General features: G+C 42.4%; 1 protein-coding gene across 1 annotated transcript in view; it reads left to right on the top strand.

Moving 5' to 3' along the window:
• Window positions 1-27,094, top strand: part of LOC147688945 (ATP-dependent translocase ABCB1-like) — a 1,419,218-nt gene that overhangs the window by 1,283,290 nt on the left and 108,834 nt on the right. Inside the window, exon 26 of the mRNA XM_086941842.1 lies at window positions 2,602-2,808. Within this exon, the coding sequence (XP_086797968.1) occupies window positions 2,602-2,808 (207 nt within the window). The remainder of the gene's footprint in view (window positions 1-2,601; window positions 2,809-27,094) is intronic.

Genomic DNA, 27,094 nt, shown 5'->3' with positions numbered 1-27,094 from the left:
TATTAATGGGGCAGCAGCAGCGTTACCTAAACGCCAAAGCCTAAGGGAGAGCGAATAACCTACAATACAGACACCTGTGCTACGCTTGGTAGATATAACTTTGGAGCCTGAACTGGTAAACCACAATTAAAGAGTAATTCTGAAAAGGACAACTTCAACCAAGCACCTGACTCTTCGCCAAAGAAAAAGTGGTACAATAAAAAAAACAAGGATAACGTAAAATCATGGGGTGGGTCTTCTACACAGGAAACCACTGAGAAACATCATAACTTTCGGAACCGTGGTAATCTGAAACCACCTGACAGGTGTCAGGATACTTATACACGTTCCTCTAGTTCCTTCCAGGATGCATCTGATAAACTTTTAAAGAGAGGTAGATGGTCAGAGCGCAGATGAGAAGACTCACAACGCCGGTCTGACCACAATATTAAGCAAAAAGACAAGTCTAAACATTGAAACCTCATTTCAAAAAGAAGATAGCCAGACTTAAAATATTCTTCTGGCCCAAACTAATTGGCCACCTGGTTTTGTAATGGATTCACCAAAAAGCGAAATGGTAATTTTACCAGCCCTTTCCGACCTCTTTCCAGAATCAAATATACATTCATAAGCCGAGGAGTGGGTTCTAGAGCAAGCTCCTGAATTATACCTAGGGGTGGGCAAATAATTCTGATCTGCCAGCGGATTTCACTGAGTTTTGCCCACTCCACGCTCTGTGCGGGGTTAAATAATACTCGGTGAAGTGACACAGAGCTGAGTTTTTTCTCTCGAGTGTCTCGCCAACTTGCGAGAAAAATGTGCTAGACCTCCTCCTGGTGAAATTTTTCATCACAGGCAGTGGCGCCAAGTCGCGACCGCTCGTGCAGAGAAGTCTGCTACTCGCATTGAGGAAGCTGCTGCTTTAGTAGAATGTCTACTCAAGTGGCAGAAAACAGTAACGGCCTCTGGCGTGACTTGTAGTGCTGTTCACATAGATTTTAGGGCACAAGACAAACTCCTGGCACAAAAAATCAGTGCGACCAACGTTACTTTATAGACTCTGCTGCTGGTGGAGTTTTTCTGGCACTTCACAGAGTTCTGCGGAGTGAAACACCGCAAACTCCACCTAGGCTTACAGGAGATGTGATCCCTCCACTGGTAAACTCCAACTAAAGAGAGAAACGCGCAACACAGCATACCGACTGATAAACACTGTGAAATGAAAAAAAACATGATGTTGGTTATGACTACAAAGATGTGATTATGAAAGCGATACCAGTAGGAAAAAAAAAAGTATGAGAGCAGTATAACAGCCAATCAAATCCAAACATATATGTAGATCCAATGATTGTAAGTTTCGAAAACATCCTACAAAACTGCATTTTGCGCAAATGCTATGTGGCAACAAAATTATAAACCATACAGGTGCCTTTCAGAATGGCGGCATGATATAGAAAGGTAAAAAAGAGATATAAAACAGTGAAAAAGTAGACATGGGTCTACATAGGAGTCCTCCAAATACTGTAAAAATATACATAATCATGAGAAAACCTGTCTGCCCAGGTCTGAATAAGTCCCTAAATCCTGTATGAGTTGACAAAATCTCGCTAATTGAGAAAATGTCTTGAATCAACATTTATCAACTACTGACAAATTGAAATCTAAATATATGTGCAGCAAATAAAAGCTATTGGGCAGTTGAAGCTGCCAATGAGGAACCAGGAAAGGACTTGTATTTGCGGTAGACCTATAGAACGAAAGGGATTATTAACACATCTCCAGTGCTATGTCAGCAAAAAATTGATCAAATAATCTACTCCCTAGAAGAATGGAAAAATAGGATCGCAATTAACTGGCTATTTCTGGGGGTGCCTCTAGAACCAGACAGAGTATCTTCATAGGTTCATAAAGTGTTCAAAGATGTAAAATCCGTGGACAGAAATCTATGCCGGATCTAATCTTGTCTTCAAGAGTGGTTTTGCTTTTTTCTGTTTTATGTTGAGGGAGAATGGAATTCAGCAAATAATTTAGGCAATATGGCTTCAGTGATGACTAATGGTGGCGAAAATTATTATCATTATGAATTGAAAATCTACCACAGTACTTCAAATTAATAGAAGTCTAATTGAAAAAGGCAAAACGCACACAAATTAAGAAAATCTAATTTTATATGAATAAGGTCTTTTGGAATTGTCCAAGCTGATCTGTACTGGCTCTTAGTGCATCTACAGAATTATTAACCACTTTAATTCTATCTCAGTGTGATCTCATTACTGATTTAGACTGATTGCTTATCGATGGTTTATTCTACTTAGATGTTATCTTCACTAGACTTCATAAGAAAATGTTTTATATTTTTTTGTTAAATAGCTAATGTATTCGTAATTATTTGATGTTAAATGTTTAAAGGTCTGTTTTGCTTGTATGTAATACCCTATTGCATTTTATGCATTTGTATTGTAATAAATATTTTAAACCATTTAGTAAAGTTGATATGGAATGAATCAGATTGACATAGTGCTGCCTCATTTTTTAAAACCGTTTCAATATCTTCTAAAATATGCTATGCGATTCCTAAAGTTGGGCAAAATGTCTTAAGAACACAATGTTTTTTCTATTCAGTTTGCAGATAGAATTGATTCAAAATCCTTGAACTTGCAGTGGTTCAGGTCACAATTGGGTATTGTGTCTCAAGAGCCTGTTCTGTTTGACTGCAGCATTGCTGAAAATATCCAGTATGGAGACAACAGCAGAACAGTGAGTCAGGAGGAGATTGAAGAGGCAGCCAAAGCTGCAAACATTCACAGTTTCATTGAAACCCTTCCAGAGGTGAATATAATGTACTACTTAAAAATACAAAGTTACTGCAGTGTTGTAAAAAATGCTAATTTGTTTATAACAGTGTATATAAATATTGGAATGACCAACTAGTCTCTCTATTTGGTGTACTGGTTAAACCCCCAGAGCAGGGAATTCCACCTGCCTATATCAAAATATCAAACAACACTCAGAAACCAACAAGTTATGTTACAGACACAGTTGGCCCATAGTGTGGTCCATACTAATTAGTTGATATGGACTATGGCTGCAGCCGCGGGCTCAGTACGAATATATTCTTCTGATATTCCCCTTCTGGAAAAATCCCAGTATACATCCTGCTATAGATATAGGGGTGAAAATTAGGCTTATGAAAGCGGGACCGTAGACACAGTGGTAGAAGTTTCTGGCCAACAAGTTTTTGAACTATGAAAAGTTTGGGGAGGGGCAGATATTGATTGCCTTGGATAGAGATAACTACCTCAGAATCAGATGTGCTATTAGTTCAAGATGATCAGTGATCCCTGATAAACCAGCAGACAAGACTCTTAGGATAGAAGACGGGTTTCCAGATTGAGAATGGCTATTTGTTTCTGGGCAATAAATAGACCGTAATCAAGCATTAGAAAAGTGGGAAACAGACATCGCGTAGAACGTTGTGAACTATCATAAGCTCATCCATTTTAAGTTCAGATTCTCTCCTGACTTGCCTCACAAAAGAAATCAAGATAGACCCTTCCACTGTGCATAGTGCCGAGCTGACCCTGCACTATTCTACCTCCTACACCTGGGAGGACCTCCTACACCTGGGAGAACTCACTGCTAGTGACATACTGGGCTGAGCTAGCAAGCATAATTGGTGATATTGGTGATATTGTGAGTTTGCACCCTCAAAGTGCTGTCATATGGTTACTGCGTTTCTATATATTGTGTTAAGTTAGCATGAGTTTATTAAATGTTTAAACACCATATTTTTCTTCGGCTTCAGTTTGCGCACGACACCTAATTGTTATTGTAGCTTTCAACCTAGACGAAAGATGTGATTTATTTGAGAATAATATGTTATTGCCCTGATATCAGTCGTGCTTGGTACACTTGGTACAAATGTCTGCACACTGAGAACTGCACCCTCTAAAAATAACCTAACACAAGGCTGCTGAAGGCCTGATCCTCGCACCACATTAGACATAACACAAATAATGTCGCTGCCAACATTGGGCTCTACTCGGGTTTAAGATAGAGTTACAGGGAATGAATCAACACACTTGATGCTTCGCATGCAGAGAGCTGGTAGCTGTTGATGTGATCTCCTCCTACTGAGAATTAGAGGTATGGGCCCGCCCTGCTAGAACCCTAATGAGACCTTCTTAGATATAATATAATATTCTGAATAGGGTGCGCGAAATATAGGTAATACAGATTTCTATAGATTTTGCATTATAATATGTTATCACCGTTCGCTTACTATGGACTAGTGACTATGCTGCTAACTCTGATTTTTATAATATGTATGTTAATATTATACAAGATACTGCGTTTGAGAACTTTGCATTGAAAAATAAACATTTCAAACTTGCATGTGTGTTCTTTGCCTCCCAGTTTCGGTTTGTAATGATTATATAATGAAAGAGTGTTCATGTGTTCCACGATTCCTGAGGTACTCTAAGTTCATGTTCTGGATTGTCTAAGTCATTGGGAAGTTATTACTACCGATGAGACACTGTAGCTAGCTTGGTAAGGGGATTTCTGAAACAAAGGTGAGTTTTGGGTCACCCTAACTCACCCAGGTTCTAGATCTCTGTGCACAGTTCTGTGGGAGAACGGAAACCCTGCTACATGGCGCCCAACGTTGTTGGCCTTATATCATGACACTCGAGTAGTATATCATTCAAACCTTAACACCTTCATTCCCGTTTCCGGAAAACGGCGGTGTCGGAAAAACCTACCTATTTTTGAAATAGGTCTTTTTCAAGCTTGATTCTATCTAAAAACGGTTTCCTTGAATTACTACCCAGTTGTGCTACAGAGTAATCTTTGTTTTTTCACTTTCCTGTGCTGACATGGCACAAGCCGTGGACATCCCGCAGCATAGTCGCATTGCGGTGCGTGACCATTTGCGGGCTTATGATGTTCCTGTGGAAGGCTTGGCTGTCGTTCTGGTGGTGAGTGCGGAACATGCTTACCCATACGAGCTGTTTTATTCGTGGGTGACATTTCCGCCGGTGAACGCTAATTCTGGTGTTTTCCACTCCTACACTACTACGGCTGTACCGGCTGCGTATGCTCCGTACAGAGCACTGGAGGTTCCTATAGACGCTTGGCAGCATGGAGTTTGGTTTGGTGGCGCCCTACCACACGCTTTAACCGCTCCGAGGTTGGGTCCTTTGTCCATTCCGGGCACACCATGGCCCGCTTTGGCTGGATTCACCCCACACCCTAATCGAGTCACTTGTGGCATAGCTGATCTGCGGCAACTTCATGAAGTTGCGGTGGAAGTGATTAGAGCGCTTGTTCATTACACTAGCCGCAATGTTCAAGACGTAGCCCCTAGGGGAGCACAGCTTCGTGCAGAACAGGCTGGTTTGAAAATCAATCCTGTCATGGTGAATTCCGTGATGGGCAAAAAGCCGCAGGACAAGGATGATTTTCCATTCTGGCTTGCTGAGAAATTCGGCCAGCTAGAAGCTGTGTTTCCTAATACGAATCCCGGTGATAAGCACCGGATTCTTACACTAAGTTTACCAAAAGATTTGGCACCTGAGCTTGTTGACTGTGAGACCTGGGGTAAGACTTTTGCAGCGGTCTATTCGAGGTGCTACGGCACACCATCCGTGACCAATCTGGGTGCGGTCCTTAAACGTGTTCAGGATGAACACGGACCGGAGTCAGCGGTCGAATTGGGTATGCACCTGTGTGGCTCCTTTGATGTGGTTTGCGATTTGATCCTTGCTAATGTCAAGGGAGATGCAGTGAACTTTCAGGTTGCTAACGCTTTGGCGTTGATTCCCGAGGCCGAAAGGCCCCGTCAGTTGGCAAGGATAATTGTGGCTGCTTATAAAACGGTTGGCCGCAATGCAAAAGGGCTTAAGGCTTTTCCTGACAAAGAGAAAAAGCAGCCCAGGGGCAGACTTCGGAAACTAGTGGTCAACCAAAGTCCAAGAAACAAAATTGGCCTAAAAAGCAGAATCAGGGTAAGCAACAACAACAACAAACACAGGTTTCTGCTCCTGCGTCTCCGTTGCCTGCGCAGTCGGATCGTGTTTATGATTTGCGCGACCGCGCTATGATTAAATCCCCTGAGAGGTTTCAGGCTTCTGACCAACGCTCTCCTCGTTCCTTTCAGGACTAATCGGCCCCGTCAACCGGTGGTGGAGGGGGCGGCAGGGGCCGGGGTGGCCAGCAAGGAAGTGGTCAGCCCCGCCCACGAGCCGGTGGAGATCAGCAGGAAGGCGCTACGCCGAAGAGACCACAGTTTGCCACGAAGAAAGTCGCCGCCCTGACAGCGCATCGATATGCCCCAGATAGTGAGAACGCGGCTTCGGAATCTGACGTGGGCTCTGACCTTGCTGGACAGCGCAGCAGAGATTACCATAGTGAGAGAGGCCCTCCGTCCACTGTTGAAGGTGACAGCGACTGACACTTATGTTGTAATTGAAACTGCTGATACGCATGTTGCTCCCCCTGAACGTCTTTTTGAAATTGTCCTGTTAATTGAAGGTGACATGCAGCGAACTGTAAAAGGGGTATTTTGGGAAAACCTCTCATCCACGTATGACATTTTGCTTTCGGAGGCTGACTGGCCCCCACCTTTTGTTCTTGCAGCTCCGCGAGGGGAGGAGGTGATCCTACCCAGTTTCGCGCACACTGTATCGAGAGTGGAAGCGCTGCATTTTGCAGAAGAGTGGGCTCTGGCGCTTGCGCCGGCTGTGTACCGCAATCAGTGTGGCTGGGATAAATTGTCTCCTAGCCACGAGATTCCTTTGCAGTCTCAGCCGCAGCCTCAACCTCAATATCCCATACGGCGTGAAGCTAAAGCTTCAGTCGCAGCTATCCTTGAACAATTGGAATATCAAGGTGTAATTGAAACGTGTGTGTCACCGATGAATAACCCCCTTTTTACTGTAAACAAGCCGGACGGCTCATATCGTTTGGTTTTAGATTATAGGCATTTGAACTCGCATTGCCGTAACTGCGCAGTACAGAATACTCATGGCTCTGCGTTAGTGAATAGTCTTGAGCGTAAACGGTTCAAAACCACGCTTGACATTTCCAATGGTTTTTATGCCCATAGATTAGACGGTCTAAGTTCCCAATGGACCAGTTTTACATGCGGCGGTGTGCAAAAAATGTTTCGGCGTCTCCCAATGGGCTATAAGAACAGTCCTGGAGTATTCTCCACCCGCATTGTCTCTCTTTTGGAGGGCATCGACCCAGTTGCTTGTTCGTATGTGGATGACATTTATCTCACAGACGAAGATCTTTGGGAGCATCTGTGTCGAGTAAATAGCATAATTTGTAACTTTGCTGACATAGGTTACAAGTTTAACTTTGCAAAGTCGCACATTGCAGAGTACACAGTGTTGTTTCTAGGTTACGAGCTTTACAACGAGGGGAAGGGTTTAGCACCCCATTTCCTGGAGAAGTGCGCACAGTTGCGCTCTCCGACAACGCTGAAAAAATTACAATCTCTACTGGGCTTCTTGAATTTCGGAAGGACTTACATTCCGGAATGTGCCCAGCGTATCAAGCCTTTGTATGCTTTGATACAACCATATTTTCCAAATCATGCTGGCTGCCTGAGCATTCAGCCATTCTGCAGTCTTTGCAGGCTGATTTGCTCGCTTCTGAATACTTACAGGCTCGTGATAACCAGACCAACCTGGTGATAAGAATTATCCCTGGGGCGGTGGGTTTCACGTACCTGACCTTTAATGAAGGAGATACAGTACCTATTGCTTACAAGTCACACTTGTACACTTCGGCTGAACTGCGTTTTTCCACTGTGGAGAAAGTTTTAACGGCTGTGCAGATGGCAATTCTTAAAGAACGTGCCCTGTCACAAGGAAAACGCATGTTGGTTGTTACCCCATGTCCTGCCTTGGAGGCAGTTACGAAAGCCAGTGTACCTAATTCCAAAGCTTTGCACCCTCGGTGGATTCAGTGGGCTGCATCCTTGACGTCCCAGGATGTCACGTTTATTTTTGACGCCACGTTACGGTCGCAGGAGTATTTACAGTATGAATTTGTTCATCCTGCTCCTTTAGCTATGCGGCCGTTGGAGGATTTCAATTGCATTATTTACACTGATGGTTCGGCGCAGGTTGCGCATGGCTCTAAACATGCCTACGTTTCCGCTTGCGCCATTGTGGTCGGTGCCATGGTGAACGATGAGTTCAAGTCCAGTGTCGTGCACACGCAGACGCTTGGGGACTGCACCGCACAATTAGCAGAGCTTCGTGCACTGATGCTTGCATTGGAGTACGCTGATCCTAGTGTGACGACTTTGATCGTAAGTGACTCTTACTACTGTGTCCAGTCTTACAATGAAAACTTGTTCTTTTGGATTCAGAATGAATTTCATGATTCCAAGGGTAGCACAATAAAACATAAAATGATCTGGGTCTGAGTGGCGGAACTCAAAGAGAAGTTGCCACTCGTGTTTGTGATTCATACTCTCGGTCATCAGCGCGTGGGGGTCCACGCTGTTGGCAATTCGCTTGCTGATAAAGCAGCGAAGTCAGCGGTATCAAAATACTTAGTTGCAGCAGTCACTAGGTCCAAAAGCAAAATAGATGATGACATATTGGCAGCTGTTGCTGCAACAGAGAAGGGAAGTAAATATCCTGCGGGGTTCCCTTCTAAATACACATACCACTTAAGTCCCGATAAGGTTCCTTATGTGAAAATTCCTGATGTTGGTGAACGTCTAGTTCCCAACTCGGATCGCAGGGCTACTTTGATTACAGCGGCTCATGAAGGTGTGGCGTCTGCGCATGCGGGCGTCTCAGCCACTGTAACTCAGCTACAACAAAGGTTCTGGTGGCGGGGACTATACAAACAGACGAGCGATTATGTCCTTCAATGTGACATTTGCCAGCAGATTAAACCTTCAACTGCTGCGCGTCTGCCTCAGACACAGTTGTACATCTCAAATAAACCGCTTGGATGCGTTTATTTGGATCACTGCGGTCCATTTTCTTCTGATACTGCATACAAATACATCTTAGTAGCAGTTGATTCATGCACAAGCTTTGTGTGGGTATGGCCACATCGGAGCGCTGATTCACGTACTGTCATTAAGGATTTGCGAGTCTTTGTGGGAATTTTTGCCTGTGGTACCTTCCATTCGGATCAGGGTCCGGCTTTCGCCTCTAAGGCGTATAAGGATGCTATGGTTTCGATGGGGGTCCAAGTCAAGTTTTCGAGTCCCTACAGGCCCGAGGGCAATAGTGTAGTTGAACGAATGAACCGCGACTTAAAGCAATCTTTGACAGCTCGAGTTATAGGCACTGGCAGAAACTGGTTAGCCCACCTCATGGGCGTGCAGCGTGCGCTTAATAATCTCCCTAGAAGGTCTCTGGGTGGGCGGACCCCATACAAAATGCTCTTTGGTATCAAGATGTACGTCCCTGACCTCGATGGTTTAGACTGCAAGGCCCAGGCCTCGGCCTTTGACGTAGATGAACATTGCAATGTTTTACAGGATCTACAAAAGACCAGAGACAGTCTAGTAAAGGAACATTTGCCCTCCACATCCGATGATGCGTTGCAGATCCCGGTAGTTGGCTGGCTACCCCAAGTTGGAGAACTGGTTCGAGAGAAGATCGATAACAAGAAAGAGTTTGGTCCCTCATATCGTGCACCGGTTCGAGTTCTTGGAGTGAAGGGCACAAGAACAGTCATTTTACCACCACTTCCAGGTCGTAAGGAAAACAGATTTATTTCTATTGACAATGTCAAGACACACAGGGTGGCCGATTCTTCATAGCATGACACCGGCTGTATCCTGTCCTTCCATGGTGAGGCACTCTGTGCTGGCTATTACATCTGGTGCAGAACAGGAGGTGTCCCTCGAGATGCCTGCCATATCCAGTCCTTTATTAAATACTATTCCTGTCACTAACATTGATGAGTTGAACTACACCTATCCTGCTGATTTATCGATGCCTGATTTGCAGACTCGTTTGGCCAAACAGTCCAGATTCTCTTTTGACTCTGTTTCGGAACCTTCAAAGAAACCCTCAACTATTGCAAAATATGCCACGTTGTTTAAAAAACATTTTTTAATTCCCCCTTGGACATACATTTGGTTGATCCTATTTTCGTTTTACCTTTTTATGTCAATTGGTTTTGTGTTTTATTTTTTCTGCCTGATCGATGGTCACTACGTTAAAGAAAGAACAGGAATTCGGTACCTTAATGGAACATTGGCCCCTCTTTCCTCTTTACATTCAGCGCACAGACTGAAACGAAACTTAAATACAGTTAACATTACTGCTTGGCCTGTCCTTGATGGGATTGTGTGGGATGCGGTTAGATTTCAAATACATGGGCCCACTGAAGTGATTAATGTTCCGAATGTGCTTAGAGTAAACATGGGAGATGTAATTAAACAAAATGTACGTTCTGATGATTGGGATATTCAGGCCGTAGAAGCATTATTTTCAGATTTAAAATACTATGCGACTTTTGATGCTGAAGACTTATATTTAGATTCTATTAATTATGGTGATTTGTTTTGCTTCCAACATTATGGTAATCATTTTCTCCATAAGGCGAACTCCAGGAGGGTTGCTGTGAATTACACGCAGTGGGAGCACTGCCCTGCTCCTTTCATAGGAAGCTCCAGTACATTTCTGAAAAAATACAGTTATTTTACAGATTTCAATCAATCAAATCCTGAGTCGTTTTACTTCAGAATGACAGAAAAATCCATGTCCAAAGTTAGACTTACCGATACAAAGTTGCTGTATTCGAAGTCCTTTCTAGACAAGTTGGCTGTGGATGGCTACGAGTTCTGGAAGGGAATAATTGACCTTAAATCGGTTTGGGGTACCAAAGATTGGCAGGTACAAGGCACTGAGGCTTTGCACCGCGCATGTCTCATCCCGAATAACATGTTGTTTCTAAATTCGACCATTTCCCAAACAACATGCTTTGGATTGGCTACTTCTAAAAGATTAAATACACCAACTATCACCGAATTAGAAGAATATTAAGGTTGGGGTAATTTTTCCGAATTGACTATTCATGAGATACAATCTCTTCTATGCAATTCGTCCTTTAATGTGTCCAGCTTGGATCCTAAAGGTTGGCTATTATGGCAAAAGAGTTCTGATTCTTGCCAACGTCGATTTCTAGGGTTGGCTGAAGGGTTCACACAAGTGCGACCAGATCCCCGTTTTGAAACTGCTTATACTGTCACCACTTACTCTGTAGGGAAACTGTGTCAGAATTGGTTACAACATTCCACATTAGCTGCAGTTAAACTACATCTGTCTCAGTTGACTGAAAATGTGGATTTAAATGATTTTATAAAAGGCCCAGTTAAGGGTAGGTCTAAACGGTGGATTTATGCTGTTTACAATGAAATTTGGAAAGTGTCTCAAATTGAGGCTGCTAAGCGCCTAAGGGCAATTGACCAAGCAAATTTGGAAAAGGTACTTGCAGTGGTCGATAACAGTATTAACAAGTTTTCGTCCCGAATTTACACGTTAAACAATATTGTTTCTTCTGTTGTTGACATTGTACATGATGAAGTGTCCGTTTTATATCATGGTCAAAATCAATTGCGTTCTGTTATGCAGTTTGCCTGGACACTACAGACTCTGAAGTCTGGTCGAGTGCCTTGGAGTTATATGAACGTTTCATCATTGTTTGCCCCGTTTAATTTGACTGACAAGCAGCGCATGCTTTCCATGTGAGATGCAACATTTTCTATGTTACACATTGAGAAGTTAGAATCTTTGCCTTTCTCTGTGGCTGAGGCGGCTGCTGCTACATGGCTTATCCATGGTATTATTACTTTGCCATTTGCTCTGTATAAATTTACAAATTGTATGAGATATATTGCTATAGGGCGATATGAACCACTAGGAAGTGCTTTCCTACATGAGACATGGTCTTTACCATATACATACAGATGTCTGAAAGAGGGAAATGAAGTGAATCTGAATGGTGAAGAAGGCACACAGTCGCCTGACCGTTCACTGATATGCAGACACATCCAATTACATGGTTCTTGTAATAAGGACAGACCAAATTTAGCCTGTGTTTTAAAGGGCACACCGGTTCCGGCAATAGTTCCCACATTCACTTTGTTGTCTAACGGTAGTTATTTACTTTTGAACAACGAACTTTGTTGTGGGTTAATGGTCGGTATCGCATATGTGTTACTGTATCAGAACGTGTGGTGTGTTGCAAAAACGTGTTATACCCACCCACGCATGGGAATTCAGATGTTTCCATTTGGCCAAGAATTCCAACCTTGAGAGCGGACTTCAATGGGTTGAGCCGAATAAGAGCACTATTGTCTCAAAAACAGGTGGCACTGAGCTCTGTCCGCGAAACTTATGTCCTTCACATAGCTAACACACGCACAGAGGTGCAGGCACTTTTAAATACTGACTTGCCGTTTCATTTCTGCGAGCTGGTTCATCAGATCTTCAATGCCTCCTCCACAACAGGCCTGGCAATTTTTTTAAAATTAGTTAGCAGTGGTCTCGTGACTACGTTTGAAAAAGTATTTGGTATTATCCCTGCATTCTTTCATTCTATATTCGCAAGCTTGTTTGGCGGATTTCCTGTTTTGCTGGCTTTGGCTGCAGGCGTACTGGTGATATTTTGCTTTATTAAACATGGATGCCCATCCTGCGCAAGAAAACGCTCAGCACATACTGATGCTGTTTCGCAACCGGATGCTTGATTACTATGGCTCCTTGCCGCTTGCGACTTTAAGCACGGCTTTTGGATTATCGTTCCGATTTTCCTTTTTCACATGTGTCCAGCCTGTGTTTCATTGCCTGAGCTGTGATTTCGACTGGGCCATTGATTTGTGTCTCTGCTTACCGACTTCTCCTGATGTCGATTTTGATCAGCTGATGAGCCCCATAGTTGCTCACGAGTTGGTTTGTTCTGGCGAAAGGGTTATGGCAGTGGCAGCGATGCATGGACTAATGGGTCAGTGGGACATATTCGCAGCGGCACATGACTTTCTGGCACATAGCGTTCTCGAGAACCCACTGAGTTGTCCTCTGATGCTACTAGAGGATTCGGTGCTGGAGCAGCACGTATGTTCTTTCCCATTACTTAATTGGATGGCTGAACTGTTTTCGGATGATGACAGTGATTTCATGTTGGAGGCTGTGGCTACCTATTTTGCATATTCTATCCACCCATGAGTGGCTTTGGAGACTTTCACTGTTATGGCACGTGACTTTTTAGTAATTCTGAATGGTGCCTTGTTTATTACGAACATTGGACTTTGATATGTTCTGGGCCTATGATCAAATAAAGGGCCTCAAGTTCAAGTTTTTTTTAAATTTTTGTGTGGCCACTATAGGCATTCATACATATTTTGTATTATTGGTTTTTATATACATTTACATACATTTAGCTTGGCTCAATATTATTGAAGTCTGCTTTCATGTTTTGCCTTTCTTGTAGTATTGGCTTAATGTTTCTTTTTTGACCGTCCTCGGATCATTGGGGGGGTGTCATATGGTTACTGCGTTTCTATATATTGTGTTAAGTTAGCATGAGTTTATTAAATGTTTAAACACCATATTTTCCTTCGGCTTCAGTTTGCGCACGACACCTAATTGTTATTGTAGCTTTCAACCTAGACGAAAGATGTGATTTATTTGAGAATAATATGTTATTGCCCTGATATCAGTCGTGCTTGGTACACTTGGTACAAATGTCTGCACACTGAGAACTGCACCCTCTAAGAATAACCTAACACAAGGTTGCTGAAGGCCTGATCCTCGCACCACATTAGACATAACACAAATAATGTCGCTGCCAACATTGGGCTCTACTCGGGTTTAAGATAGAGTTACAGGGAATGAATCAACACACTTGATGCTTCGCATGCAGAGAGCTGGTAGCTGTTGATGTGATCTCCTCCTACTGAGAATTAGAGGTATGGGCCCGCCCTGCTAGAACCCCAATGAGACCTTCTTAGATATAATATAATATTCTGAATAGGGTGCGCGAAATATAGGTGATACAGATTTCTATAGATTTTGCATTATAATATGCTATCACCGTTCGCTTACTTTGGACTAGTGACTATGCTGCTAACTCTGATTTTTATAATATGTATGTTAATATTATACAAGATACTGCGTTTGAGAACTTTGCATTGAAAAATAAACATTTCAAACTTGCACGTGTGTTCTTTGCCTCCCAGTTTCGGTTTGTAATGATTATATAATGAAAGAGTGTTCATGTGTTCCACGATTCCTGAGGTACTCTAAGTTCATGTTCTGGATTGTCTAAGTCATTGGGAAGTTATTACTACCGATGAGACACTGTAGCTAGCTTGGTAAGGGGATTTCTGAAACAAAGGTGAGTTTTGGGTCACCCTAACTCACCCAGGTTCTAGATCTCTGTGCACAGTTCTGTGGGAGAACGGAAACCCTGCTACAGTGCTGTTGCTGTGCTTTGTTACAAAAAAAATCCTAGGTCAGAACGTAAACTGCTTCTGTTTGTGCAGCTCCAACTCCTGAAAAAGTGGATGAAAAGACTGCCCCCTAGATTATGGATGGGCTCAAAGATGCAGCATACGGAGAAGACATGGCCAAAGACTTTACTGCTATGCAGATTCCACAGGCTAGCCCCAGTATATATGATCCCCTTTCAGAAAAGGACCAACACACTCATAGCACTTATTTAAGCTTGTCACAATGCTAGATCGCTCAGAAATTGGCAGAAAGGCAGGTCACACTCATCGAGTATGAGATAGCCAATGTAACCTCAAGAGACATACCTCTGTATAGTTGTTGTATTGATTACCTAAGATGCACCACCGCAGCACACGCTATATCTGCTGACATTTCCTGGCTTACACTATGCATTAGACTGCTTCATTGTACTTTTGATTGGAGGATGTAGAGAAGTTGTTTGTGAATTTATATTTTTTTCTGATTCCACTGTTTTTGAAAAAGAACTAAACATAAAATATAAAAAATAAAAAAAAATCTTAAAATGACCTAATCAGTCTGGTAGGCAGAGAACCAGTAGAATGAGTAATGCACTGTCTCCAAATGTTGGTTTTCATTTACCTTCCAGCTCCTTGAGCTGGAATTTATTTTGGACAGCATTTGTGCCCTTCCACAACACAAATACTATTTGGTGATTAGGAGCCAGCTCCTGTCCCCATGCAGGATACTTTCAGGAGGATTACCTTTGAGCAAGGAAATTCTCCTTATCTAAAGAGTTTCTTCTCCTTGTATGTGAGCAAGGTGTCCTGGAATTTCTGTCCCATTCTTTGGCTAATAAAACCACTCAACAGAGGATTCCTCTTCTCTGTCTGGACTGACTGTAGGAAGGCACTGATTATTTCCCAGTGGAAAAACTGTGTAAAAGAATAGGGAAAGTGTGAGGTGGTTGTTCCCCTTTCTGAATACCCGATATCTAATGTGAGTTCACCTTCCCTGTTGAGCACATCAGCCATGGTACCACTGAGGATATTATGAGTTTTCCCTCCCCTATGGTTTTCATGGTGGTTCCACACCCTGTGTATGCACACAGCATGCACACCAGTTCCTGGACGGCATGGACTTTCAAGTCCATGCTGTGCAGGAACTGGTTTGGCGTTCCCATTGTGGTGCCTGTTTTTATAGGCACTGCCATGGAAATGCCTCAAAAAAGCTCTCTAGACATAGGTTTAACTTGTAATCTGCAGAGCGGCCTGACCACGAGTTTGGCGGGGCGGTGGCTGGGCGTAGGGTGTAGCTTGCATTCACCTTTCCTGGAATCCACCTGAGGCTAAAATCCCAACCTGTCCTCCCAATGGAGGAGAACAACTGTTAGAGGATTATGGTAGTGGGTTGAGGTGGGCACTGTAATTTGCAGGCACCTGGAAAGGGAAAAAACTATTTGCCTTTGTAGTTTTATGGAAATAGTGTCCTATATAGGGGATTATTTCAAACCAAATGAAACTTTCTTTGTCTCTGGTGATGTTATCCTTCAATCTCTTCTTCCAGTGGAAGTTAAAATCCAGTGGAAGTTAAAAGCTGATATAAAATGTAATTTCCACCAATACCTCGACTAAGTATCAGTGATATATAGTAGGCTTTACACTTCGTGGGAGCCATATCAGGAGAGGTGTACCCATCTTCTGTTGACCCAATTAAAAGGAAATACTCTTAGAGGGTCAGGGATATATGGAGTCAGACCCTTTGATGGATCCAATAGATCTATGTTAAATAACAAAAGAGTGTCAAGCGAAATATATGTGTAAGCACAGGGACAGAGAAGGAATCAACGTGAATATTTCACACTGGAAATCATTAGGGATTTTTTAGAAGCCCTCACTCACCACCCTGGGTAGTGACATGCTTCATCATCGGGCCCACCAGGAGAAGCCGAGTGCCTCCCTGGTGTGCTACAACGCCAGAATACTGCAGAGCTGTTTTTTTGTGACAATAGTGTGAAAAAATGGTGGTTTAAAAATGTCAAGGAGCTGTACCAGAAGAAACATTTTTATTCAGTGGTCAGCCTGACATGGTTAAAATTGTATGTGTTTGGAAATCTACCAAATGTTATTTTCCACTTAAAGTGGGGTCGACATGTTTCTGCCCGTATATGTGTAGTTTTACTGGGCTTTCTTCAGGACCGTTAGATGTGTACCTCGGTGGTGTGGGCGCGCTAAGGACGACCCTTACCAGAGGACGTGAAATTAAAAAATAAGTGAAAAATAAGTGCAAAAAAACAACAAACCAACAAGCAGTGGGATTTACCTCAGTATTTGAGGAACCTGTATAGTTTGTAGATTAAAAGATCCACACCCCATAGGTCTCGGGAGGGGTGTGGAGGTGACAATGGCACACTCCTGCAACGCCCAACACCCGTTTGGCACCTAGCGTATCCTGCAACAGGACCTCGAGGTCCGGTTGCAGGATACGCTAGGTAAATCCCACTACTTGTTAGTTTGTTGTTTTTTTGCACTGATTTTTCACTTATTTTTAACTTTCCCGTCCTCTGGTAAGGGTGGGCCTTAGCGCGCTCACACCGCCGAGGAAATATCCAGTTCTCCAATGAAGGCGAAAATGTAATAAAATATACTGTAGGAAGCCTCGGCTACCAGCAGCAGTGACCCCACAGGTTTAATACTGTATCAGAAAGGCAGAAAGGTAGCAACATTTATAAAAAACATTCTTGTGATGTGTACTAAAAATCTATAGTTACTCAGGGTGTGTATTTTTATGCCACGACAATGTTGTTTGGAGAGGTTTCCTAACCTTAATGATTCCAGATTTCAGGAGCCTTTTGAGCAGTGTGGCAGCTTACCAATATGTACGCTACCACAGCTTCTCTTTTAATAGGCCAGTTAGGCTTTAGTTATAAACGTAAAACATGTAAGTAGGCAAAATGCACTTGTGTTACATATGAACCTTATGCAGCTGCAGATACAGTATCGGGGGAACATGGCGGCCGCTAATCTGTAACGATTGTGAGCTTTCCTACCGGGCGGATGGGTGAGTGTGAACGGAGCTGTTGCTCATATATGGAGGCTGCGGGAATCAAGCTCTGAGGGTCCTGAGGTTTCTGGGGGGGTCCTTTTATCGAGGTTGTCGGCATTTCGGCGTGGTCAGGTGTGTTTGGCGTGTTCCTTGTGCGGCTTGCTCCGGGCATCTTCTCCTCGCGGACGGCCCCGGCCACGGAGTAAGTCACTATGGCAATGCTGGGAGGCGTCTGAAGGAAGGCAGCTGCGTGGCTCAGAAAGAGTCATTGCGCAGCAGCGAGAGTCGGGCATTTGCACAGGGGGGTTGCCGGCACAGAATCGCCCTTCAAGATTCAGGCAAAAAAAGTAATTTCAGTTGGAGAGGCCAATGCAGGCGACTCCGTTCAATTTGTCAGAATAAGGGCACAGGAGCCCAAAGAGCCCAAAGAGCGAGAGGGGAGCCTATATCCATGACCCCGGTAAGGATTCAAGAGTGGGAAGCTCTGGAGGAGGGCGCAGCTTGGATAGGGGGCAACATCTCTAGAAAAACCCCAGGAAAGAAGAGGAGGAAAGGGCAAAGGGAGGGCAAGCTGCAGGAGAAATTAAAGATCGGGCCCCTTAAAGAGCCACCTAGCAGTAAGGGGTTTGCGGCGGGGAAGATCTCACAGTAAGCATAGCGAACCCAAGACCAAGACTTCAAGTAATTGCACCAATAACATTAATGGAGCCCAGTCTGGTCAAGCTGCCTGTTCCTGCCCCTGTAGCAGAAGCACAAACAGGGGTGGATTTGAATATTGGTTTGACCCAAGGGTATAACCCTCCTAAAAGCTCCTCAGTAAAAGAGAAAGGAACAGAAAAAGAAAAAGGGAAGCCTAAGAAAGTAAAAATTACACCCTCTTTGCGCTCATACTTCAAAGCCCAAACCCAGGATTCAGTAACCAAAATAAAAGCTAATCCTGAATCACGAAAATTTGATAACACCACGCTGCAAAAGCAAGAATTGATCAGGAATATGAATTCGAATTCGGCCACGATCATAGGCTCTCAGGAGGATCCTATTTCACTAATACCTACAAAAAATAGTTCATTTAGACAGGACAGTGGAATCAGGATCATTGCTGATACAGTAAAATGTAAATAATTTGGAGAGGCTAATGAAGATAATGTTATCTGAGATAATACAGAGGTTTGTCACATCTGAAAATAACCAGCAAAAAATTCAGGGGCAATGTGAGTCAATGGAAGAGAAGATAGATTGCTTAGTGGAACGAGTGGGCGCTATGGAGAACGCATATGGGCAGCTTGCAGCGAAGGTAGTGGGAAATCAGCTGGAAATAACAAAATCTAAAAAAGAACGAGCAAGAATTAAAAGGCAAGATAGAAGCCTTCGAAAACCACGTGAGATGTAACAATCTCAGAATATTAAATGTATCGGAGGGCTCAGAAGGGGGAGACATAAAGGCTATCGTAGTTACTTTTATAGTGGAGCAGACTAGGGATCTCGATCAAGCTTCATTAGAAGAAAAAATACAGAGAGTTCACCGAGACCCCTTTGTTGCCCGTACCGGCAGAAAGACAGCCAGAAGGATTTTTGAAAAATTCAGAACATATACACTGAAGGAGAGGATTCTCTCAGGAGCATTAAAAGCAGGTTCATACAAGAAAAATGACTGGTCATATCGCATAAGGTCAGATATATCTCGTACTACGCTGGACCGCCAATGGGAGCTTGGTAAATTTATTCCGGAATTTTGAGATCTCAGTGCCAAGGCAAATATCACATTTTCTGCAATTAGAGCACAGCCACAATAAAAAGTGTATTTAAAAGCCCATTCAAAAGTAGGAGCGCTCAAATAGAGGTGTATTATTATTATACCTCAAGAATTTTGGGAGTGTTCCCCAGGGAAGGAGGGGTGGGCCACAGGTAAGAATTTACAATGTAAAAAAAATATATATATATCATTTTTACAAAGGGTGGGGGAGCATGTGGGAAAAAATAATAAAAAAGTCCTCAATTGATACAGCTTTTCTTTTGGTTTTTTAAGCTACCTGGAAAATTGAAGTAGTATTATTTACTGAATGGCAGTTTTAACAAAATCTAGTTGCATTAAAATTATGACATGGAACGTCAATGGCTTAAGGGTTCCATCTAGAAGACAGAAAATCTTGGAGTATCTGAAGCTGTGTGACTCGGATATTATATTCATTCAAGAGTCACATATTGTTAAAGAGGAAAGGCTAGAAATCTTAAGACGTCAGCCATAGATAGATTATTGGATATGCACCTCCCAAACTGTTAAAGTAAAAGGAGTTGCAATCTTGGTTAAAAAAAACCTGTCAGAGTATATTAGGAGAACCCCAAGTGGACCCATCAGGTAGATGGCTAATTGCAAAGCTTAAGGTTCAGGACATTTGGCTTGCACTGGTAGGCTACCATGGCCCAAATTCAGATGAACCAGCTCCTCTAAAAACATTATTTTTACGCTTAATCGAGGTGAATGTACCCCTCATTTTGGGAGGTGATTTTAATATTCCCTTGAATGCAGAACAGAACACACCATCTAAGAGGGCGGCGTTGGCAGTACCAAAAATTAGAGCAACAGTAAAACAACTAATTCAAGACTTAGGACTTGTGGATATTTGGGGTATAAGGAATTTTAAGGCAGGATCAAAAGCAGGAAAATATACATTTCATAATAAAAAACATGGCCATAGGCCCAGGATTGATTTCTTTTTAGTATCAGTGTCGATTAGCAAACATATTAGAAATGTGGTACCTATCCCAAAGCATCTGTATGATCATTCGGCAGTCTCATTACAGTTTGAGTTAAGGAATAAAACAGATGAACGACGCTGGACTTTAAATCGATCTTTACTTTCAGATATCCCAACAATAGAAAAACTGAAACAGATTGCAAATGAATTTTTTCTTTTTAATCTGAATACTGCCCCTTTAGATAAAGTATGGGATGCGTACAAAGCACCTCTTAGAGGGACATTAGTTGGCAGTGCATACCATAAGAAAAAGGACTAGGCAGAATTCCAGGCACTAGAAGAGGCAATTAAGCAGGCAAAGGGGAATCTAGGTTGTTCTCAAAACTCAATTTCTGAATCGGAGTAAACAAAAGCAAAGAACAATTTAGCCAATTTTTGGGAGATTAAAGTAAAATAAAGATGGGAAGTGAGCAAACTTGCAAACTAAGAGTATGGGGAAGGTTGCGGTAAACTTCTAGCGTGAAAAATAAGGGCAGACCAAGCTAGGAATATAATAAGCAGGTATTAGAATCACTGACGATTGGGGCATAAAACAGGAATTTGTCAAATAAATTCAGAATTTGTACACAGAGGATTTAAATCCAGGTATGGGTTAAATAGCAGCTTTCTTACAAGATATAAACTTTAGTGATGAAATTAGAGAGGAACTATTGACTCTATTCACAATTGATGAAATTTATAAGGTTATTAAAAGCTTAAAGAAAGGTAAAGCTGCTGGCCCTGATGCCCTCCCCAACAAAATGTACTCTTATGAAAGAGGAACTTGCCCCCATTCTGCTTGATTTGTTTAATTCCATCTATATTATAGACAAGATTTCCCTGTATCCTGGGATTTGGCCACAATCATTATAATATTAAAGCCCAATAAAGATCCAAAACTCTGCCAGTCATATAGACCGATCTCCCTGCTCAAAATATACACACAAGTAATTACAAAGAGGTTGGAGAGGGCGGTCGGTCTATTGATTTAGCTGGTTTGAGATTAAGATGGCTTGGACTGACAGTCCTGGAGCAGAATCTCAGTGTGTCGTGTCATAATGGAGAAAGAGAATTGGAAGGAGGGGATAAGAAAGGGGTATAAGGTTGGACCAATTGAGGGTCTGAGATGTTCGGTAAATGCCCTCTGTAAAAGGAGTGATCGGACTCCCTCATATATTGGCGCAACTAACAACTGAAAGTTTAAAGCCCTCTTTTCTTGTTTTTCTCTCTTCTTTTTTTGCATCTTGATTCATAATGATCAGAAGGGTTTTATTAAGGGCAGGCATTTGCACGATTTAACACATAAATTAATAGGCACAATTGATATAGCTACTGTAAATGCCATGCCCTTAACTGTAATGACTTGTGACAAAGCTAAAGCGTTTGACAGGGTCAATTGGCTTTTTCTCCAAGAAGAAATTCAACGCTTTAATTTAGGCTGTAATTTCTTCCTAGCAATTAAATCATTATATAAAAATCCTGTTGCCCGAGTTTTGGCTAAATGGTACCATTTCATCCCAGGTTACAATAGGCAGGGGGACCCCTTTCATCATTACTGTTAAATTTATACATAGAGCTGCTCGCAATCAAACTAAGGGAGGGTAAGGGTATTGTTCCATTCTCGTGTAATGCATGGGTAAAGAAAATAATCCTTTATGCAGATTACCTAATGATCTTTACAGGACACCTTCAAGACCCAATAGTAGCCATTTGGGATACTCTAAAAAGTTTCAGGGAAGTATCGGGATATGCAGTTAATCCAGTCAAGACAGAAGTTATGCAATGGAATACGTACTATAAGTGTGATCAGATTCGACGTAGCATTAGGTATTTGGGGATAGAGGTAGTTCAGAAACTCGAATTATTACCAAAGGTAAATTTTGATAAAGTAACATCTAAGGTTAGGGCACAATTGCAAAAATGGGACTCACTACCTCTATCCTTTTTAGGAAAGTCGAATCTGTTAAAAATGGTAATCTTACCTAAGTATACGTTTTTATTTATTTCAATTCCATTGGAGTTTAAGAAGGATTGTATAACTAAGACACAAGGGGTCAGATGAAGGTCGCCATATACCGGTCGGTAATGGACGATTTCGGCCGTTACCAACCGGTATTTGGAGATTGAGATGTAGGGGGCCTAATACATAGCAATTAGGTAAAATACTTAATCGGTAAATTTACTGAATCGGTAAATCTAGATGTAGCTGGCACTGAAAACAGTGCCACAGGCCCTTAAGAATTCGTTATTTACCATGAAATACTATTTCATGGTAAATAACGGATTCCTGTGTACATGCACATCTGTGCATGTAGACCTGTGCCATGTGGCACACATACATGCCCTAAGGGCATGTATGTGTGTCACATTCCTTCCCTGAGCTTTCGTCAAGCTGTTCGGGGTCCATTTTTGGCCCAAATAAAACTAGAGAAAATACCTTGGGCAACATGTAGGTAAATGGCATTTACCGATTTGTAAATACCGAATTTTTACCGATTCGGTATTTACAAATCGGTAAATGCCATGTAGTTAAATATTCAGTAACATTTACCGAATCATTATGATTCAGTAATTACCGAATCGGTCTTTACAGATTCGGTAATTGCCATTGATTCCTATGGGCCTTGATGCCCTTAGGAATCAATGGCAATTACCGAATCGGTATAATTACCGAATTATCAAGGGCGACAGGGTGTCACTTTGACACCCTGTTGCACCCCTGATTCTGGCTTGTGTGCCATGTGACACACATACATGCCCCATCTGGCCCAAGGTCTTTTCTCTAGTTTCATTTGGGCCAAAAATGGACCCCGAATAGCTTGGCGAAAGCTCAGGGAAGGAAGGAAAATGGAGGGATTGCTAGTCCAGCTCTCCTGCAATACCAGAGAGCGTTCCACTTAAAAATCTTCAGGCAGCTATTGGGTGACACTACAACATTTACACCACTATTCCGGGCATTGACATTAGGTTTCCAGCTCCAATCCAGGTTCTTACTCTTTAAATTTGGAGACCCGAAATTCTTCAAAAAAGTGAAATTAAAATTTTTATTGGCAGCTTATATAGTTTGGTATCAAATAAGAGTGATACTACGATTCCCCTATTATAGCATTTATGCCCCAATTTGGAACTCCCCCGGAACACCAGTATGCCTACAAGAGTCTCTTACGGTTCCAATCCAAGCAAAGAGAATCGAGAGATGGGGTGAATTGCTAGAGGGGTCGGAGTTAATCTCATGGCAAAAGATACAGGACATTACAGAGGGGGCTGTCTCCAAATTCAAATTCTAACAATTATCAAGCAGGGCCAAATCACTGAGAAGAGGTGGGAACTGTAATGAACTTTTGTAACGTAAACATGCTACCACTTTGGGGCGAAAAGAAATTGCTGAATGGTATTGGATGCTAGTTCAACCCCAGAAGGACTCACAGCCGTGGTTTAAATCAATTTGGAGGAAGGAGCTGACAAGCTACGATCTTGATACTTTATGGCAAGTATCTCTGTCTTTTTTATGGCAAAGTGTCAAGTCTGCACCTCTAAGAAAAAATCATTTATTGACTATTCATAAGGCGTATTTGACCCCGCGAAGGGTATCCAAAATCGGTACCAAAACTGCGAAGTGCCTCAAATGCGGGGAAGCTGATGCAGACGAAGCACATATGTTTTGGCGGTGTCCTTCCATCGAAACCTTTTGGGGAAAAGTAGGTGAGACAATTTCCAGCATTATGGGGTGTGAAATCAAGGTGAGTCTTCCGCAGGCTATTTTTGGTGTAAAACCAGATGAGGATGTGATAATTAACATATCTAAACAGCATAAAACTTTTATGTTTTTGTTAATTTTATTGGCGCGCAGGGAACTTTGCATTCAGTGGATTCTGCCTGTTACCCCTGTGTGAATGGCTCAACTCGATATATAAGATTGCAAAACGGGATAGGGCAACACGCATTACAAAAAAAAAACATTTTGGAATGTTTGGGATGACTGGTGTAGGAGTAGGTAAACGTAAAAAAAAACTGCGTAAAGAATTATTATTTAATTTATCGTCTGTGGTAGCTTTTATTTTCTTTCTCCTTTCATCTTTCTCAGTTAAGGATGTCTCTTCCTCCAATAATTTGTATAGGGTTTAATTTAGTCCTATGATTATGTGGTAGCTATACAGGCCAGGAATGTCCAAGATGGCTTGGACTGACAGTCCTGGAGCAGAATCTCAGTGTGTCGTGTCATAATGGAGAAAGAGAATTGGAAGGAGGGGATAAGAAAGGGGTATAAGGTTGGACCAATTGAGGGTCCGAGATGTTCGGTAAATGCCCTCTGTAAAAAGAGTGATCGTATTCCCTCATATATTGGCCCAAACTAAAAACTGAAAGTTTAAAGCCCTCTTTTCTTGTTTTTCTCTCTTCTTTTTTTGCATCTCCAATTTATATTGGCTAAATACAAATAAAAAAATAACCTCATGCAGCTGAACCTTGTTGCTTCAAGGCACACTTCTAGTTGCCATACATACTATCAGATATATTAGTAAAATCTAAAAACGTATTGGCTTGACATTTCATCATTGAAGCCAAAACCACAACCTGACTGACTATTTCTTAGCCCAATCTGTGCTTTGGTCCCTCATGTGGGTGACAGAAGACCATCTGTAGTCCACATGGGGCATTTCATTTTTTATCATCTGGCTCGACAGCGCTGTTGTTGCTAGACAATTGTGTGAAAATCATCATGAGAGGAGCTGTTGCTCCACTCATGTGTTGGGAGCCAGGAGTATATGTTTTGATTAGACACAGTTGTGTACATTCACAAGTAAGCGCTTGCCATTCACACGGCTGTAATATTTATTCATCCAGCTGCCTGAGCTTAAACGTTCAGAGGCACACACATGCCTCTGAACATTATGTTTTTTTTCTGGCAGCAGGACATATGGGAAGAGGGCAGTCATTAATGTATGCATGTGTTAAAGACAACAGGCTTTTACAGACGGATTGTTATTACCCTCTGCAAAAGCCTGTATGTAGGTATTTCACAGATTACTGTAGTATGCAAGAGCTTTGGTGTTGATCATCAACCCAAACGAGTGAGAGGATAGAAGATGCACTATAATTGTCCTTGTCGGGCTCTCTTAGGAGACATAGGGCCAGATGTAGGTAAGTAACATTTACCGATTCTTAATTACCGAAAATTACCGAATTTTACCTATTCGGTAATTAAGAATCGGTAAATGTGAGGGGTGGGTATGTAGGGAATCCAGATGTTCCCTTATTCCGAATCGGTAAAAGTCGGTATTTACCGATTCGGTAAATACCGAATCGGTAAAGCCTATTGATTCCTATGGGCTTCAAAGCCTACAGGAATCAATTGGCTTTACCGATTCGGTAATTACCGAATCGGTAAATACCGAATTTCACAAGGGTGCAGGGGGTGTCACTTTGACACCCCCTGGCACCCCCTAAACAGGATTGGGTGCCATGTGGCAGGCATACAAGCCCTAGGGGCAGGTCTGCCTGCCACATGGCATAGGTGTGCATGCACACATGTGCATGCACACCGGAATCGGTATTTTACCATGAAGTTGGATTTCATGGTAAAATACCGATTCGTTTAGGCCTTTGGGACTCAGAAGAGTCCCACCTACATATGGAATTTACAGAATCAGTAAAATTACCGATTCGGTATTTTACCGAATCGGTAATTTTACTGATTCTGTAAATGTAGATTTACCTACATGTGGCCTTGGATTTAGGCCCCTACATACCGATTGGCCATTTACCGGTCGGTAACGGCCGAAATCGGCCGTTACCGGTCGGTAAATGGCCTGAAACGGCCACCTACATCGGGCCCAAAGTATTGTATTTTGACAAATGTAATTTTATATGCATTTGTACTTTATATTCATTTGTACGTTGAATGGTTTGCATGTGGAAAACTTACACTCAGTACAAAAGGCTTTAGTTGCTTATGGTGATAAACCAATGACAAAAGCTATATGCATGATTGATTATGATGAAACATTACAATAAATTTAGTAGACCTCATATATTGTGAAACGAGTATGCTAAAGCCAAAAGGGATTTAAGGTTTGAAAGTTATTAATGTAGATGAAAGCCTTCAGATAAGTTTTGCTATATGGAACATCATATATTACTTTAGTAGGCAAGGGACTTAGGGCCCGATGTAGGTAAAATTGATTTACCGATTTTAAATTACCGAATTTTACCGATTCGGTAATTTTAAATCGGTAAATCAATGGGTCCGACATGTAGGTATTCCAGATGTGCTGGAATACTGAATCGGATGAATTCGGTATTTACCGATTCGGTAAATACCGAATCGGTAATGCCCATTCATTCCTCTGGGCTTTGAAGCGAATTTCACAAGGGTGCAGGGGGTGTCACTTTGACACCCTCTGGCACCCCCAAAACAGGCACGGGTGCCATGTGGCAGGCATACCTGCCCTAAGGGCAGGTCTGCCTGTCACATGGCATAGGTGTGCATGCACACATGTGCATGCACACCGGAATCGGTATTTTACCATCAAATTGGATTTGATGGTAAAATACCGATTCGTTAAGGCTCCTGGGACTCTGAAGAGTCCCACCTACATATGGGAGGCTCCGAATCGGTAAATTTACCGATTCTTTATTTTACCGAATCGGTAAAATTACCGAATCGGTAATTTTACCGATTCGGTAAAATAATGCCCCCTACATGCCATTCACCTGTTTACCGATCGGTAACGGCCGAAAATACCGATTTTCGGCCGTTACCGACCGACCTACATCGGGCCCTTGGTGTTGGTTACCCCCTCTGCTGACGAACCACAAGTATAGAAGATTTTTACTGTGAGCCCTTGTTAAACCCTGTTAGGAGAAATTGTATTT

Source organism: Lissotriton vulgaris, chromosome 10 (genome assembly GCF_964263255.1).
Source record: "Lissotriton vulgaris chromosome 10, aLisVul1.2, whole genome shotgun sequence".
Lineage (NCBI taxonomy): Eukaryota > Metazoa > Chordata > Amphibia > Caudata > Salamandridae > Lissotriton > Lissotriton vulgaris.
Note: the sequence above shows the minus strand (reverse complement) of the source record. Positions and strands in the feature narration are given on the sequence as shown.